General features: G+C 39.5%; 1 protein-coding gene across 1 annotated transcript in view; it reads right to left on the minus strand.

Moving 5' to 3' along the window:
- The window catches only part of THSD7B (thrombospondin type 1 domain containing 7B), a gene marked incomplete at its 5' end in the record, with an annotated part of 630914 nt that overhangs the window by 30149 nt on the left and 583605 nt on the right, over positions 1–17160 (minus strand). Inside the window, 3 exons of the mRNA XM_081142191.1 lie at positions 9231–9348; positions 11415–11530; positions 13182–13323. Of these exons, the coding sequence (XP_080998317.1) occupies positions 9231–9348; positions 11415–11530; positions 13182–13323 (376 nt within the window). The remainder of the gene's footprint in view (positions 1–9230; positions 9349–11414; positions 11531–13181; positions 13324–17160) is intronic.

A 17160-nucleotide genomic window follows, 5' to 3' on the forward strand; every position in this document is an offset into this window, starting at 1 on the left:
ACTCCATTTGCAAGTAGAGATTGACAAACAAATACCCTGACTCGATGACAGCAAGTGTGTGTCAATGAGGATGTTTGTTGACTGGGGGAGGGCTTGATACGGGGGCAGTTCATTGGTGATTCAGGTGAAGAATGCTGAGATGATGTGGAATCCTTACACTTATCTTACACTAATTATATGTAAACCACTTTATAGCATATCTAAAATATAGCAGGTGCTTGTTAAAATTTTTAATTTTTTTTTTTTACTTTAACTATTTCATATCAATTCCTAGAACAAGTCTGCAGTGGGTATATAAAGCATGCTACCTGTATTCATAATACTGTAAGCACACGACTATGAAATCCATAATGATTCAGCCTTTTCCCAACCACCACACCCCTTGCACCCTGGTCTGGACTGCTTTTGCCCTCAAAGGTTGCTGCTATACAATCTCATTTTTATAATCTGATAGTGGGAGATTTTCTTGGGCACTGTCTGGACGTCTCTTCTTTGGATTTATGTTTTTTAAGAGAAGCATACTATATGGGACCAGGAATCTATTTGGAACCTGAATTCAATAATAGATGTAGATAATTTGCTTAATGAGCAATACCAGTGAGATGTAGAAACAGAAATTGACTCTCTACTCATCCACTCTTCAGGCTATGAAAGAGAGTAAAGCATTCCCTACAAAATGTTTCTATTTAATAAAAACACAATTTACGATAGGATAAGTTTGCTAGCAGTTCTCTCTGAGCCTTTTTCTTTACTCCCTTGGGAAATATTTGGAATTCATTACAAGCAACAGTGATATTGGGCCTACTATTACATTAGCAATAATTACTTGCAAAGAAGAAAAAAGGATTGCCTGGTAAGACCTCCATTAAAAAAAAATAGGCCTACTAGCAGTAACACACACACTCAAAATTCAGAGAGGCCAATAGGCTGACGCCTGCACACAGGTTTAGAGCATACTAGCCCAGGCCACATTTCCATTGGACTCAGCTGTAGTCAGAGTGCACTCTGAGGCCTCACTGGCAACATGGGAAATTTTAAGCAGTAAAAAATCTTCAAAACTTGTTAAATACTTGTCAGTTGATACAGTCATAACAGGAAATGGAGGCAAATGCAGTAGTTTCCTGTTCTGACCATACCTTCAAGTCCAAGTACCAGCAACCAGGCACTTTTACTGTTACGTTTTTTAAACGATGGCTCTTCTGTGGCCCTGGCACATGATCAGTGGAATTAACTGAAAATTACGGGTTTGATAGCTCTGGACGATTTAAATATGACCCAGGCAAACAAAAGTATGTACGTGAAAGAAAGTGGAAAAGGGAATACAATCATAATAGAGCAAAGGAGACCACACCTATTTAACCTTAGATAAATAATCTGAGCAATTTACATGAACATACCTGTAAATGCCAATGCACAGACACAAATGAACAGTACATAAGTTGACTTTTAGCTTATAGCATGTTATTTGCATATTATTATTACTGGCTTGCTATTTTACCAAGGCGTATGCACAATGAATGTCAGGGAATGACCTTCAGGAGCTGACATCTACGAGGGATTGGTGAACTTGCACAACAAAGGATGGGGGTCAATGCCACTAACCTCAAGTTGATGGTGGTCCTTCCTGATGTGCACCCAAAATCAGGTTATTGAATAAAATAAGTATTTTCTCCTCTGGATTTATTCTTAAGTGTTTAGTACCTGCTATTTAATATTAGTCTATACTAGCTGACAAAGTAAATAAATAAATGAAAAAGAAGGGAAACCAACAAAAATTCATTAATAGCTGGTCATGCCAACCTGTTACTTTTAATAACACGTCCCTGTGGTTAAGGGAATTTACTGTGTAATACCTTTTGTCATTATAAAATTATTTTTCATTATGGAGGGAGGGACCAAATTAATTGAGTGAATGCGATGTGCGATGGTATAGAGATGGTATAGCCTGTTCTTAATTCTTTACCTGCCTTATCCTTTGCTCGCCTTCCCAAGAGCACCTGCTTTCCCCATGTCCCTCAAATAAACCATTTCAACAGGAATCCTGGTCTCACATTTTACATTACTATTCTCATTTCATATGTGATAAAATTAAGCTTATAAAAGTTAAATAAAATTTGCAAAATTACACAGCTAGAAGAATTGGAGCCAAGATTTGTCTTCCTCCAAAAGCATGTGCCTTCCACATCTCAGTCTCATTTGGGTAGCAGGTGCTCTGATGCATTTGTTAGGCCACTTGAACAGTTTGAGAGGTGCACTTAGGTCCTCCTCTGCAGTACATGTTACCTGTACTCATAGATTTTCTGTTTTCCTTTAGTGAGAAGTAATTATCGCGCTAACACCTTTCTCAGTGACAACTCTTGATTTGCTTTTGGGTACTTGTCAGAGGAAATTTCTGAAAGCAGAGGGAAGGTTAGATGTTTTATAAAATGCTCAGTTAATTACATGCAGCTCTCTATGCTGGGTATCTACTTTTTATTCTCTTAAATATCATCTGGAATTTTTATCCAAGTTTTTTAAGTGCAACAATTGTTTGAAATATACACCTCAGTGGACATGGAGTTAGTTATTTTCTAATGTAACAGAGTGGAGAAAAATTATGATTCTGAGCTGCAATGTAAGACAGATCTTTGGCAATGTCAGAGATGGAAGATGCAGTATTAGTTCTGGTTCACAGCTGCAGGCTATGGGTTTCCCCTACAGGGGGTTTTCCTGGCTTATCGGAATATTGCTCAGGCACCCACATAACTTTCATCTTAAAGAACACTCAATCTAGGCACGATATAGATCCCATAGGCTTTTCAGAGTAAAACAGACTAGTCCCAGCCATGACCATCTATTTGGGACTGAGGTCAGCTAAGCAAGGAAATAACAAGACACGGTTTTCAAGGTCAAGAGAGACAGGTATCACAGGAATGGGATAGTTCTTTAGGCACTTTTGGTTTTGCTTGGGAATAAAGAACTCTGGACTTCTCTAACTCCTTACCTCAACAACACATGTGAGTCCCATTAAAAGCTAACAAAACTTGAAGAACCACCATTCATACCTATGTACAGCAGAAATACCCCAGATGAGGTGCCACCCCACCTGTAAAATTATGCCTATACTTCATAGTACTCTTGCAAGAAATTAACTAAAACACTCCTGGCATCAATGATTATGCCTTTGCCCAAATGATATTACAAAGTATTCTAATATTTTATCAGTTTACAAATTAAACAACAATAGTTCAAGTGCGTTCTGCAGACCAGCTCCAAGTCCTACAACTTGCCATTGGAAAAGCCAGCTCTAAAGCCCAGATATTCTGTCGCCTTATCTATTCTTTTTCTACTCTACTATTTAGCTCCTTGTTCTCCTGTTATAGGTATAATTAATTGATACAGTAAATCAGTTTGAACTCTTATAGCGATTGGACTGTGCCTGATCAAGAACACCACATGCTCACATTCTACAGACAGTAAAGATAAAGGTGATTGCTTGCCTTTGAAATCTAAATAGTAATAGCTAGAAACTTCAATGTTGGGGTGCTTTATAATTAATATTAGATTATTTTTTCATTATGGGCTACTGTTGACAGAAGTTATATACCATCTTAGAATTACAAGAGCCTTGACTGCAAACAGATAATAAAAAATGTTGAGATTGAGCCCTGAGCGTCTAGTAGAGAAAACAACAGTTCTAAGAGCTATTGACCTTGTCATTCAATTTTGACACAAATATCACCTCAGCAGTCTTCCTTCCCCACCCCTCACTTCCCTGCAAGACACCTGTTACTCTCTGTCACATGACCTGTTTTGATTTTATCATACCACTCCTCAGCTAGGTAACATAGTTGAGAAAAGAATTATAAACTCAGATACATTGAATTAAAATGTGAAATAAAAAAAAATCATAGTCTGGGATTAAGAACTTCCTTAGAATGTTACTGGTTAAATAATAATTATGAATAATTCATGCGATGCTCAATTTAGGGAGTTCTACATTCCACTGAAGTGATGAAAATTCGACAAAGAATGTGACTAATCCAAATATTAAGCTCCTCTATTACAAGCTTTGATCTTTGAAATCTATCTAAAAAGATCCCTTAGTGGAAGCTTAGAATCGTTCTCTCTCTAACGTAAAATAAATTGGATTCAAACTGCTCTGACCTTGAAATCTTTAACACAATTAGGAAGCACATATGCCAGGCATCAGGTGCGCATTAAAGAGGCACTCCAGACGCCTGGAGAGTGAGGAAAGACTCATTTCAAAGGGTCCCCTCGGACCCATGTCGATCTGTGGGTTTGAAGGTGAAGTGTGGCTCCTGGTTTTGCCCGACAACCCAGTGAATCCATAAACGGAGACAACCGTGTGAGCTTTGGCCTTTCATAAAGAAGTCAGATTCCCTCGCAACTCGCTTGCCCGCTTCACTGTGACTCTCACGTCGGTCTCCTCTTGCGGTCTCTGCCCCACTGCCACCACCAGGGGGAACCAAGAGCGGCGGGTACGGGACAGCTGCTGGCGGCCGCAGATGCTTCTTCACGAGTGTCCAACCTCTCAGCTCCACATTTTGGTCTCGTTTAAGAAACAAGTTCATCTGTGCCCTACGGTTCTGCCTGTGATTATCACTTGTAGCTTGTGCTGAGTGAGGGTTAGGGACATTACTACCTGCCGGGGGAGGTGACGGAGCGGTGGAGCCGGGAGGTTGGAAGGGGCCGAGGCTTGGGAACTGGCGGAGGGTAATATAATATTCCACAGGGGCCGCCTGCTTGCCAGGGTCCTGAGGGGAGATGCTTAACATTTCAATGTGTCCCAGTATTTTTTCTACTGCTCTATTCTTTTTAATATTGAAGGTGGCCACCAAGAGAACTAGAAAAAGACTCCTTTTTATATTTTTGTGTATAGGTCCTAACATAGAGCCTTGACTGCAAACAGATAATAAAAAATGCTGAGATTGAACCCTGAGCATCTAGTAAAGAAAACAACAGTTCTAAGAGCTATTGACCTCGTCATTCAATTTTGACCCAAGTATCACCTCCTCAGCAGCCTTCCTTCCCCATCCCTCACTTCCCTGCAAGACACTTGTCACTCTCCGTCACAGGACCCGTTTCGATTTTCTCAAACCACTGCTCAGCGTCTGTTAGTTTTGTGTTTATTTACTTGTTGATGTGCTGTCTCACCATCATCTCCTTTTCCCCTAGACTGTTACATTTACAAAGTCGGGGAATTTAGTTCCATGCACAGTGTACCCTGCGCTCCTGGTGCTCAGAAAGCACCCAGTGAGTATTTGTGAAATATATGAATACATTTCTTCTACGTCCTGCCTGCAAGATTACAACTCAAAATAGCAGGGTCATTGTATCATTTACTTTCTACACTGTCACTCTTGACAATGAAAAAGGATACCCTTAGGTGCCTGCATAATAGGTGTCAACTTCGTAAACCTTTATTGACTAAATAAAGGAAAAAACAGAATACATACACATTTAAAGCAGAGCACCGGAGGGTTTGTCAGATTTCAGGATTGAGGAATATTTTTTAAAAAGGCATCATTATGCCTGGCTGGGGGTAGCTCAGCAGTTGAGCACCGACCTAGGATCCAGGCGATCAGGGTTCAATTCCCAGTCAGGGCACATGCCCGGGTTGCGGGCTCGATCCCCAGTCGAGCTGTGCAGGAGGCGGCTGATCAATGACTCTCATGTCATTGATGTTTCTACCTCTCCCTCTCCCTTCCTTTCTCAGAAATCAATAAAGATTTTTTTTAAAAAGGCATCATTATATCTGACAATTTAGGAGATCAAGACATCTAAGGGTCAAGAAAAGATACCCAAGAAGTTATCCTACTAGAACACAGATGTTCGACCTTTTTAATCTCATGGCACACATAAACTAATTACTAAAATTATGCAGCACACCAAAAATATCTTTTGCCGAACTGATTTAAAAAAAGTATAATTTTGATTCACTCACACCAGACAGCTCTTGTTTTTGTTTGACAATCTAAGGGGAAAGAGGTCAGTGCCCCTGACTAAATAGTCAGGTATTGCATGTTTTAAAAATTCCTGTAGCACAGCTGTGCTAGAGCATTAGAAATTAGCTTGAGGTGATTTATAACTAGCACCTTATCTGTGTGCCAATGGATACTCTTTAGATGATTTCTAAGATGATTTATACAACCTGATTTCTCCCAGTAGTTAACATTCCTTCCCTAGTTCCACAGCGACTTTACCTTGGAAATCTTTAATTTTTGTTTAGAAAATGTGAATTTAAGTTCAAACTCTAATTGCCTAGAATTCCCCAATAGTGAGTGGAATCCAGATTTGGAAGTTGTCCCTCCCCCCCCGCCCTCCCCATTTACTTTCTATCAGACAAGCAGCGTCTGATGAGTCCACTAATAAAACTGTTTGAAAAATTAAAGTGATGTTTTAATATTAAACTTACAAATTGGGGTCTAATTTTTAAAGGTGGTTTATTAGCAGAACATGGCGATCTATCATGCTTCACTGACTAAGCACAGTGGCAGAATGAGGACTTTCAGGAAAATTATAACCACCAGATATGCTGTCCCCTGGCACTGAACACATTCTTAGGTGACGATGCCTAAGATTTCTGTATTCAGTTAAGGGGAGAGGGAACAGCTGGCTGTCTTGGGCTTGTGATCCAGTCTGCAAGCTCTTCCCCTTCAGGCTTTCCCTTACAGTCCAGAACCACCTGTGCAATGACAAACAGAAATTTCTCCAAAGTGCCAGGTACTGTGCTTGGTAGGAACTGGGGGGATACACCCACAAAGAACCCAAGAGTGTGTTTGGCCCCTTAGACAACCAACCATTAGAGAGTAATTCATGCTTGATAAAAGTAGTAAGAAGCAGTAGTGGGGGTGAGAGATGTTCCATACAAGGAAAAGTGCCAAAGTTCAAGAAAGTACACACAAGGATGTGGCTGAAAGATGCTACAATGGAGCCCAGAGAGCCAGCTGGGCAGGTGGAGGGTGATGGGGCTGGAGGGGCAGACAGGGTGAGATCCTACAGGTCCTTGTGGACCATGCTGACAATACAGGACTTCTTCCTTTCTCTACTTTTCCATTCTCCTCTTTACCTCTGAGAGTCATCCATCCCAGCAGAGGCCCGTGCGGACTAGACTGCAGTGTTTATGGCTGTGGGATAAGCAGGGTGAGTCAACACTGGATAAAAGAGGAGCCAGTAGTTCTGAAGATGGACATCGCCAATGTGAATGACACCACTCCCTTGTAGGAGTCTTTGGTGAACTCATCAGTATACAGTGTTACCTATTTATTTATTTACTGTCTGTTTTCTCTCAGATTATAAACTCCATGAGAATAGGGAAATGACCTTTTATTCCTCTACTTCTGCAACCCCAACACATAGAACAGTGACTGGCACATAGGTCTGTGCTTATGGACAAGTGAATTGATGAATGACTTAGAAGTCAACAGGAAAACAGGTGTTCAGATTTGCATTTTTAAAAGTTCACTTAGGCTATGACTATAGCATACAGATTTTCAGTGAGATAAGAGGATAAGTTATGAGAGTGACTGAGCCTATGGAATAATCTTTAAAAGATCCTAGAGAGTTTCTGAGAGCCCTTTCTCCTGCTGGCGGGTTGGAAAATGGAGCTGGAAATTGACATACGCTAAATTAACATATTCTAGGTACCTTCATACACTTCACATCATTTATTTCTCACAACAAAAACAGGGCCTCTAATATGTGCATGAATTCCATTTTATAAATGAAGCTGAGACTCAGAAAACTGAATTGGCTTGACCAGCGGCAATATGAACCTGGATATATCCAACTTTAAAGTAGATGCCCAACTAGAAATTACGCCATCCTGCCAATCAGAAAATTTGAGAAACTCTAGATTAGTCACTGAAATCTTGGTCCTAAACTTACCACCTGGGTTTTCTGCAGGCTCTAAATTGTGCAGGAAACTGCATGTTCTTACTAGATATTGCGATTCCTAAATTTTCATTTTGAGTCATGCTCTTTGCAGAAATATTTTCCAAATTCCCTAGCCACATTTTTCTGATACATATTCTGGCTACTGTTTTTAGCTCTGCCCTTTCCAGGATCTTCAGCTGAGCTCGCAGATAAGCCCCTTTCCCATGATGCATCCTGCCTCAGTTTTCAGATGATTCCCAAGTAAGGTAGAGAATCATCAATAACCCCAGCACCCTTAATGATGAGCAGCTCAGAAATGAGCTCATTTCTAGTGCTAGTGAGCCAGTCACAGGATTTTTAGACAACTGCTTCCAAATATCTTTGCCAACTAGATCCGGGTGTTGGCATCCCCTCCTGCCACCCCAATTCCATGATTCCTCCACCTTTCGGTTCATCTTCTCTTCTCCACCCCTGCTCAGTGCCCAGCCGTGGAACAGGATCTCTCTCTAGGTCCCTACTCCGAATTTCTGACATTTACTGGTGATAAACTGTAACTCTCTTTCAGGGCTACACTGCAACCTTAAACCGCAGTTCTGTGCATTTCTGTGATACTCTTGCATGGGCACGTGTTTTGGTCCCTGCTTTGGCCTGGAGGCTGGAGAGCAGTCTATGCATTTGTTTGCACAGCTTCTGAGCATCAGCTGCCTTCTGCATTCCTTGCCATTATGGAAACTTCACTTCCTGCCCTACCACCTTGCACAGAGCTAGGGACTTGGGACTAAATTTTGCCTAGTAGAATATAGATGGGAGAGATGTATGCTCCTTCCTACCTGGTCCATAAAAACCTCCACAGAACCAGCTGAATATAACCCTCCAGAGAAACCTGGTTGAGCCTTTATCAGTCTGTATCTTTAACTAACCTTGTGAGGCAGAAACTACTCTACCATTTTTGTGAGTGAAAACTTAGTCTCTAGTCTATGATGTTTAAGCCACTTTGATTTGGGCATTTACCTGACACAGGAGCTAGCTTTACTTATATAAAACATACTTCTTCTAAAAACAACAGAGGCCAACATTTTTATAATTGGCTAAGCTTATGACCTTTGAATAAACACTGTCCCACACAGCCAGCAGCTCCTCTGGCATTGGCCACTGTTAGCAAGGCAGTTCTTCAATCTCTGCCTAATCATAAAGGACTGAGATGAAGCCAGGTTCTCTCCCCTCCCCTGTGTCAGCCTCATGTTTCCTCCAGCTGGCCAACATGCCTCATGCCCATTTGTCAAGCTACAGCATATTGAAAGATACTTAAAACTAAATTATTTAGTGGGAACAAACATAGGGAACCCATGTACCTCCATAGCCACAAGTCTGTGAACACTCTGTCCAAGCTGTCCACTCCGAAAGCTGACAGTTGACCACACATTCCACAAAACAGTGAATGCTCATTCTCTGGGGCTTCTCCAAGTTGTGCTGCAGGGAGAAATGAAATATGATTTTACTGGAGAATTAATATCATCAAATCACATTATCCTTTTATGGGAAAGACTGCCCTTTATTTTATGATAATTATCTTTTAACATGTTTGTGGGGCGGGAAATATCTTTTCTTATATAAATTGGTGGCAATCACATAAAATAGTTGTCCTTACTTCACAGAATCAATACTTGTCAGCCAAAACTTCTTTTTATAGACTTTAGACCTGCAGTTAGGGTACTGGGAGAGCAGGTGGTTACATGACACAGAGATCTGTCCTGTTACTCAACCAGCAGGGGACTAGGAGGATGCTCAGTGCTAAATCCAAGCACCTTGCACTTTTGGGTGAGCCAATGGTACATAGAAAGCTCAAAACCAATGGCTAGCTAGGCTAAAATAAAAATAATAAAATAAAACCCAAATCAACCCATCTAAAGTTTATTTAAAAAGACCAATTATGGGAAAAAACATAATCATGACCATAATCCTGGGAAAAGTTGGCGATACAGTTGGTTTTCCTCTTGTTTTCTCTGAAACCTGTATCTAGGCAAAATCTACAAATTTTTCTGATGATTAAGGTAGAAGAGGTCTTAGTGAAATAATAAATCATCTAAGAAACATAAAGCATAAAAAAAGATTATGCTTTAGGAATACACACTGTGTGCATATTTAGGAAAACTTTGATCTTCAACACATGTTAAGTGTTAGCAATGCCCATACCAAGCTAAAATTAATGAGTATAGTATGATAAGTGGGAAAAGTGGAAATTACCATATGGAATCTATGATCCATACAAGATATTTAGCTATTCTAGTTAGGTTAATAATTTGGGATTTCTTTAATATGTTTAAAATATTTCTTGGTCATGTGGTATTTGGAAAGCAAAGCAGAGAAACTGATTTTTCTATTAATGAAAACTTAGATCCTTCTTTGTATCAAAAGAAAATATTTGTTATGTACACTGAATGTAAGATTTCTTACTTATTTGGAGTTGTTGTAGATTGTTAATTTATTTTTCTTGAAGCCGATAACTTCTTGAGAAACAGATGAAATGAAATCATACGTTAAAATATATCACTGACTCTTGGTAGACAGAACTCTGCCATGTATTAGCCAGTGTGAGAATTTCACCAAATGGGACATCCAATTTCAGATGGTCTGGCCTCAGAGTTGGTGTCGGTCTATAGCTATACTTTTAGTTTAGAGAGCTTGTTTTTGTGACAGTACTTAACACATTAAATCAGGTTAGAGGAGGAAGATTTGTTTTGATTTTAATTTCTACTTGTGGACTCCACCTATGTTAGGAGAAATGGAAGAACTTTTATTTTGCCAATTTGTTAAAAAAGGTTCTGTGGTGATCTGAGTTATCTGGCCCCGTATTCTCAATGTATTCCAAAGGTTGTTTAGTGATTCTTATAGTGTGGCAGCATATGGTCATATTTATTTCTATTAAACTTCCCCCATAGTGCTTTTCACTTGTGCATTGGGAAGGTAATGCTGAATTCTTTGGAACAGCTTTTATACAAACTCTACATAGTTTGTCACAGGGAAAAAGAGGGGCCAAAATTCTGAACCAGCTAATTTGAAACTTGGTAGGGAGGTATTTTAACTTAGTTTGAGAAGAAAAATACAACTGTAGCAATTATCTAGCAATCAGATACTAAGAAAATTAGCAGAGTATTCTAATAGCAACTGTCAGTGTTCATCTTATATGGAAGAGACGGTGTTTATCACATATGCAAATGAATCACCTGCCCAATACAAAGAGTCATATCTAAATATTAGAGTCACCTGATGTCAACAGTTTGTTGGCCAGTATGCCTAAATAAGTTCTTAAAAATTATAAAAAAAATGTAATGAACTCATTTCCCCAAGACAAAAGAACCTTCCCAGTCATTGTGACTAAGTTCAAACTAGTGAGATCTACACAAGCACCAATTACTCCAACTGAACCTAAGCTGTGATGAGAAACCAGTCTGTCACTTACATCAAGCATCCTGGAGGTTGCAGACCAATATTAATGAACACAAACCCTTGGGTGAGAAATACAAATCTAAAATTACCTGCTCGCACTGGTCCATGCCGACCGGCCTGCCGTCGCTGCGCACACAGCTCAGGAGGCGGGTCCTGACGCCTTGGCCACAGGTCGCGTTTTCACTCAGCTGGCACGTGCTCCACTCTACAGGCACAGAACCACCAAGAGGAGTTTCAAAAGTATGGCAATGTGAGCAAAATAAACAAACCTTCGGTTTTCTTCATTGGTGGGGAAGGATAGTGTGCACATAACCCTAAAACCACTTCAGCTGGCTTCAAATACATAATGCAATTTTTCATAGAAAAACAACCAAATTAATAGGAGTGAATTACCTTTCTAAGTTTGTTTTCTTGAGGTAAAAAGCCAAGTGTTTGTTAGAAACCATCTCACAGTTGGCTGGGGAGGAAAGGAAAGAAACTAACCAGGGTGCCAAGGAAAACAAGTTTGGAATCATTGATTTGCTGGGGATAATTGAGAGAGAAAATAACCAAGAAGTGAAGCTGGTCTTTGATATAAACTTGAAAATGTTCTCAAGGAATAAATATAATCATCTAAACAAGTTGGTATATTTGGTACAGTGCAGCCAAGAGAGATGCCCTAGAAAGGAAAGAGTTCAATGTATTCAGAGCTATACACGCTGTCCCCAGGACTCTAATTTTTAAAAATTCTCATCAAAGAAGGTTTTATGGATTTGGCTAGTTGCATTACAAAATAGATAAATGAGAGTTAGAATTCTTGCATAATTAACCTGTTTCTTAAAAAATTCTTATTTTGGTGTGGGTAAAGAGAAGATTCATAATCATATGCAATGAGACCCCTTCTGAGGAGGTTTTCCATATTTGGCAAATGGTCTAAGAGTTTAATTGGAATAGCAAACTCTTGTATAATAAAATCAGTGATTTAAAGACATGCTCTTCCAGTAAAGCAAATTTAATTGTATTTCTGAAAAATTACTATGAAAACCAAGGATCTGAAGCATCTAAAGAAAAAGAAAACACAAGATCATCTTTCACTTATAAAGACAATCATACAGCCCCACAGAATTTACTACAAAGTTTTCTACATGGGAAATCTCAGCAGTGCCACTGGGGTGTCAGTGGGGAATTTGTTGCATTGCATTGCCTCTGCAGGCACAAGGCGGTTTGGTCATCAGTATTGAATCCAATACTGAGACTCAACATGGTTCCACATTTTGTGGCATTTTGTATATCTGCTACTGCAGGGAATGGTGGGGGGCAGGTCAATGTAACTAAACAGTCTTTGGTATTAAACACTCTGGTGTTGAAGAAAAACCTGAGCAGTGGCTGACTAACGAGTCTGTTATGATTCCTAGTGCCTCTCAAGCACCCCTGTCTGAGCAGGCCTACCATCCGCCCTTATTGAGACCCATAGAGCAAGTGCATCACAAGCTTGAATTTCTTGAATAATAGAGACCATTAAAGAGCTAAATTCTATGACAGAATGATTATATTCTTTCCTAAATGGTACATTATCCCCTGATATTCTTACTGTTTCAGTTTCTCATGGCTTAATTCAACTCGATTCTGAAACTTTGCCAAATCTTTCTAAGCACCTTTGAATTCAGAAATTGTAGGTGGGGCTGCTGCACCTACATGGAGAGAGTGGGCATTTGTTTCTGTAAAGGGACACTTGAAATGTCAAATCCTCAGCCTGTCGTCAGATAGATGTTTGCACATTCTATTGTCGGTCCTCAATCTGGAGAATGCACACGCGCAAACCTTCTCACGTGAGTGAGCGTTAAGGGAAAAGGCGCGGCCGTGGCTTTCAGCTCTACCTGTCAGGTTGTACTGGAACTGGAAGCAGTTTTCATTGAGGAGGCAGGGCCGCGCCTGGGAGTCCTCAGCACACGCCCTGGAGCTCAGCGAGGGCCTCAGCAGGTGGCGGGTTCTTCTCTGCATTGCGTGGGGATCGCATGACTACAAAAACCGAAAACCAAAGAGGGGACAGCATTAGGGAAGAGCCAGAGTTAGCTGATAAACGATGATTATCTGTATACATGTAGGGGCATGTACAAGAACCACAGGAAAGAGGCTATTGAAAATATTATTAAGCATAATATTTAGAACACAAAACCATTGTGTAATTCAATGTGCATACTCTTTGGTTTTGTTACCTGGCAACTCTTTTTATGTTGCCTACGTTTTTAATCTCCCATGTATAATTAGGCATGGGGACTATTCTCATCAATTAAATGTACTTTGTACTCTCAATAGTCTGCCCCTTAGCAAGAGATTAATGCATTTTGAATGCTTAAATTAATGAAAAAAAGGAAGACACTGTCCTTGTGCCCTCAGGTAGTCTAGCCCAATAGAAATAATCACACAGAACATTTTAATGAGAAGATCATTTTTAAAACTCTGGAACAAACAGATTCACAGAGAATTATTAAATCAATGTTGTCAATAGACAGAACTTCCTGCCTATTTGGAAAGCCCTCTGAGCCATGGAAGATGGGCCACTGTGTGCCATGGCCCTTTCAGCAAATAAATGTATACATGTGAACGTCAGAGATCTCCTGCAAATATTGCTTTTCCCATGGGTCCACATGTTCTCTCATAGCTTCTGCTCATATACTGCCATTGAGCCAAGTAAACGTGCCGGCCATGTCTACTTGCACTACCCACAATGGGCTTCCCCCTACTGGAATAATCTCTTCTGCCATCCCCTTCCTTGGAACACTAATTGGGCCTTCACCAGTGACAGTCTTTCTTTTAATAATGATAAATTCTTCTCTTCTTTCCTGACCAACATTCCACCCATGCTCAAGAATTAGTCTACAGGACTTGCTCCTAAACACATATATATACTCATACACTTACATGTTACACCTGCCCTTATAATATTATTCTTTATTACCTTGGCTTCTTCCTTCTTTATAAACTCTTTGAGAGCATGACAGATCATCATTTCTAATTGCCATGTCACGCCCTGAAATCTTGGTACATGTTTTCCACAGTGGTGGTTCAATAAATACCATTAAACACGGTCACAACACAACCCAGACCCAGAAATCTAAAGAGGCATAGGGATGCTTAAGCCACAGGAGGAATGAAAATCTCAGAATTAAGGTCATCAAATCATCATTTCCATATTTGGGATGTTTTATTTATTCATCTTTTCAGATATTGTAGCAAAAACACAACTTGTAAAGTAAATCTTTGCTGTTAATCAAAATAATAATGTTAGATTGCACTGAACTATGCAGGGAAATGCCACAATTTTTTTCTAATTTTAAGTGTTTGGAGCTACTGAAAGACATTTACTATTGATGTGACTTTATAGTAGGATAATCTGTCAATACTTGTAATTTTATATTTTAATTGTATTGAATGATCAAGAAGGGCCATTAAAACCAGGTAATTATTCTTCATTATCTGTAAATGAACCCCATGCTAAATGCTTACCATTAATTTATTATTAGTTCACTAATTTGTTTGCATGAGAAGGAATAATAACTTCATATTTCTTCATTGGTAAATTATCTTGGTAGATACTCCTGATTACTTCTTTTCTACCTTATAAAAAAAATTAATGTCTGAACCAAGTAAATATGTGTAAGGACTTAAGTACCAGCTTAGTCTAAGCCATCAAATAAAGCAAAAGAGAAAATCACACACACACACACACACACTCATGCACAAATGCAATTACTAGGGAACTTTGAGCAATTCACTTACATACTCTGTACCTTCTTTCCTCATCTAAACCTAGGTGAGAAAGGGGTATGATTTAGTAAGGTTTAATCCAGACACATGGGAGCATGGAACAGACTGAGGAATCTCAGAGGGAAAGTGGGGGGTGCGGGTGGGAAGAGATTAACCAAAGAATGTATATGCATATATGCATAACCCATGGACACAGACAATAGTGGAGTGAAGGCCTGTGGGGGGTGGGGCGGGATGGAGGGGATCAATGGGGGAAAAGGGGACAAATGTAATACTTTTAACAATAAAGATAAATTCAAAAAATAAAAAATAAAAATTTCCTCACAGTATATCAGTCTCTAATCTCTAAAACTGTTGGATATGGTTTTAAAATATCCTCTGGAACCTAACCCGTCATTCATAACCATGTAGTATTGATAGTCACCTTCCGGAGATTAACACATTGAAAACCAACACTGAGCTTACTCTCCCACTAACACTTTTTCCATAGAAATAGGCAAAGAGAGAGCATGAGTGACTAAAATCTACACACGCAGTCCAACCTAATCTTAGGCAGTATTTTCACTCCATCTTATAAAGACTGTCCTAGCACTGCCTACAGGTGATAGATGGGGTAGTTTCTCATTGTTTCTCTCTGGGAGCCACTTATAAGTTCCTACAAGTTCCTACAGTAATGAATTGGTCACAGGGAGATAGAGGTGGGGCTGAGAAAGAGAATAGACAAGGAGGCTTACATCTGGATGATTTCTTTACTGGACCAAGGCTCCTCAAATATAAACCTGCAACTCCTGTTTTCTAGAATATTTATATAAAAACATGTGTCAACTTTCTAAATGAAAAAGTGAGAGGTCAGCTCTGGGCCAGGTCCTTTATAAAGATCAATGTTATATAGCTCGAGTTTATATGCTAGGAAAGGAGATGACCAATAATACCAGTAATAGCACTCCCTATTTATCCGAGAATTTGTTTTCTGTGGTTTCAGTTACCCAGGGTCAACCAGGGTCCACAAATATTAAATGGAAAATTCCAGAAATAAGCAATTCGTAAGGTTTAAACTGTTTGCCATTCTGAGTAGCATGATGAAATCTCACACCACCTCACATGGGATGTGAATCATCCCTTGGTCCTGTGTATCCATACCAAATATGCTCCCACCCATCAGTCACTTAGTAGTTGACTCAGGTCTCAGATCAGCTGTCATGGTACTGCAGTGCCTGTGTTCCAGTAACCCCTATTTTATTTAATAATGGCCCCTAAGCACAAGAGTAGTGATGCTGGCAATCTGGATATGCCAAAGAATATTTCTTGAAGTAAAAGCTATGTATGAATAGTATATACATACATAAAAGATAGTATATATAAGGTTCAGCACTGTCCATGGTTTCAGGCATCCACTGGAGGCCTTGGAATGTATCCCCCACAGAAAGAAACAACTACTGTAGTCTTTGCTACATATGCCCCTTTAAGAAATTAGATTTTCTAATTTATTACCTTTGAAAACCAGCACTTACTGTTAAGTTCAGTCATTCCTTATGACATTGTGCCTTCACAGCTTATGTTCTTTCTAGCAACAATGCCTTTACCATGAGGCCTGACCTGAATATTTGTGTTAATCTGTCAAAATTAAATCACATATCCTTTCTGTGATCCTCTACTCACTTCCTTGCACCCCTATAAATGGAACCACCTCATCTAGTACACATTTCCACTGTACATGTACAGGTATTGACATGTGTGCGTTCCTTCCCATGGGCTACAGAAAGAGTTCCATGTCTTAATTTTCATGGACATTGAGGCTTGTTCTATGTTTGGCATACAGTATGCAAATAATATTTGTTGTGTAGAAATAATTTGGTTCTTCTTGAGCAATACGACTGGACTTTTGTAAGCTGCCATTAGCAATAGACAAATGGTCAACCCAAGACTATGACCATCTTGCCTGTAAGGATTCTCTGTAGGTCTGTGTATCTGAGAGAATAGAATCATTTCTCTAATTTTCATATATTTTCTAAAAAATCTAGATAACAGTTCCCAGAATAACAGAGTCTATTATTAAGTTAATAATCAATAAATCAATTTTATTTACTC

This window comes from Miniopterus schreibersii (assembly GCF_964146895.1).
Source record: "Miniopterus schreibersii genome assembly, chromosome: 7".
NCBI lineage: Eukaryota > Metazoa > Chordata > Mammalia > Chiroptera > Miniopteridae > Miniopterus > Miniopterus schreibersii.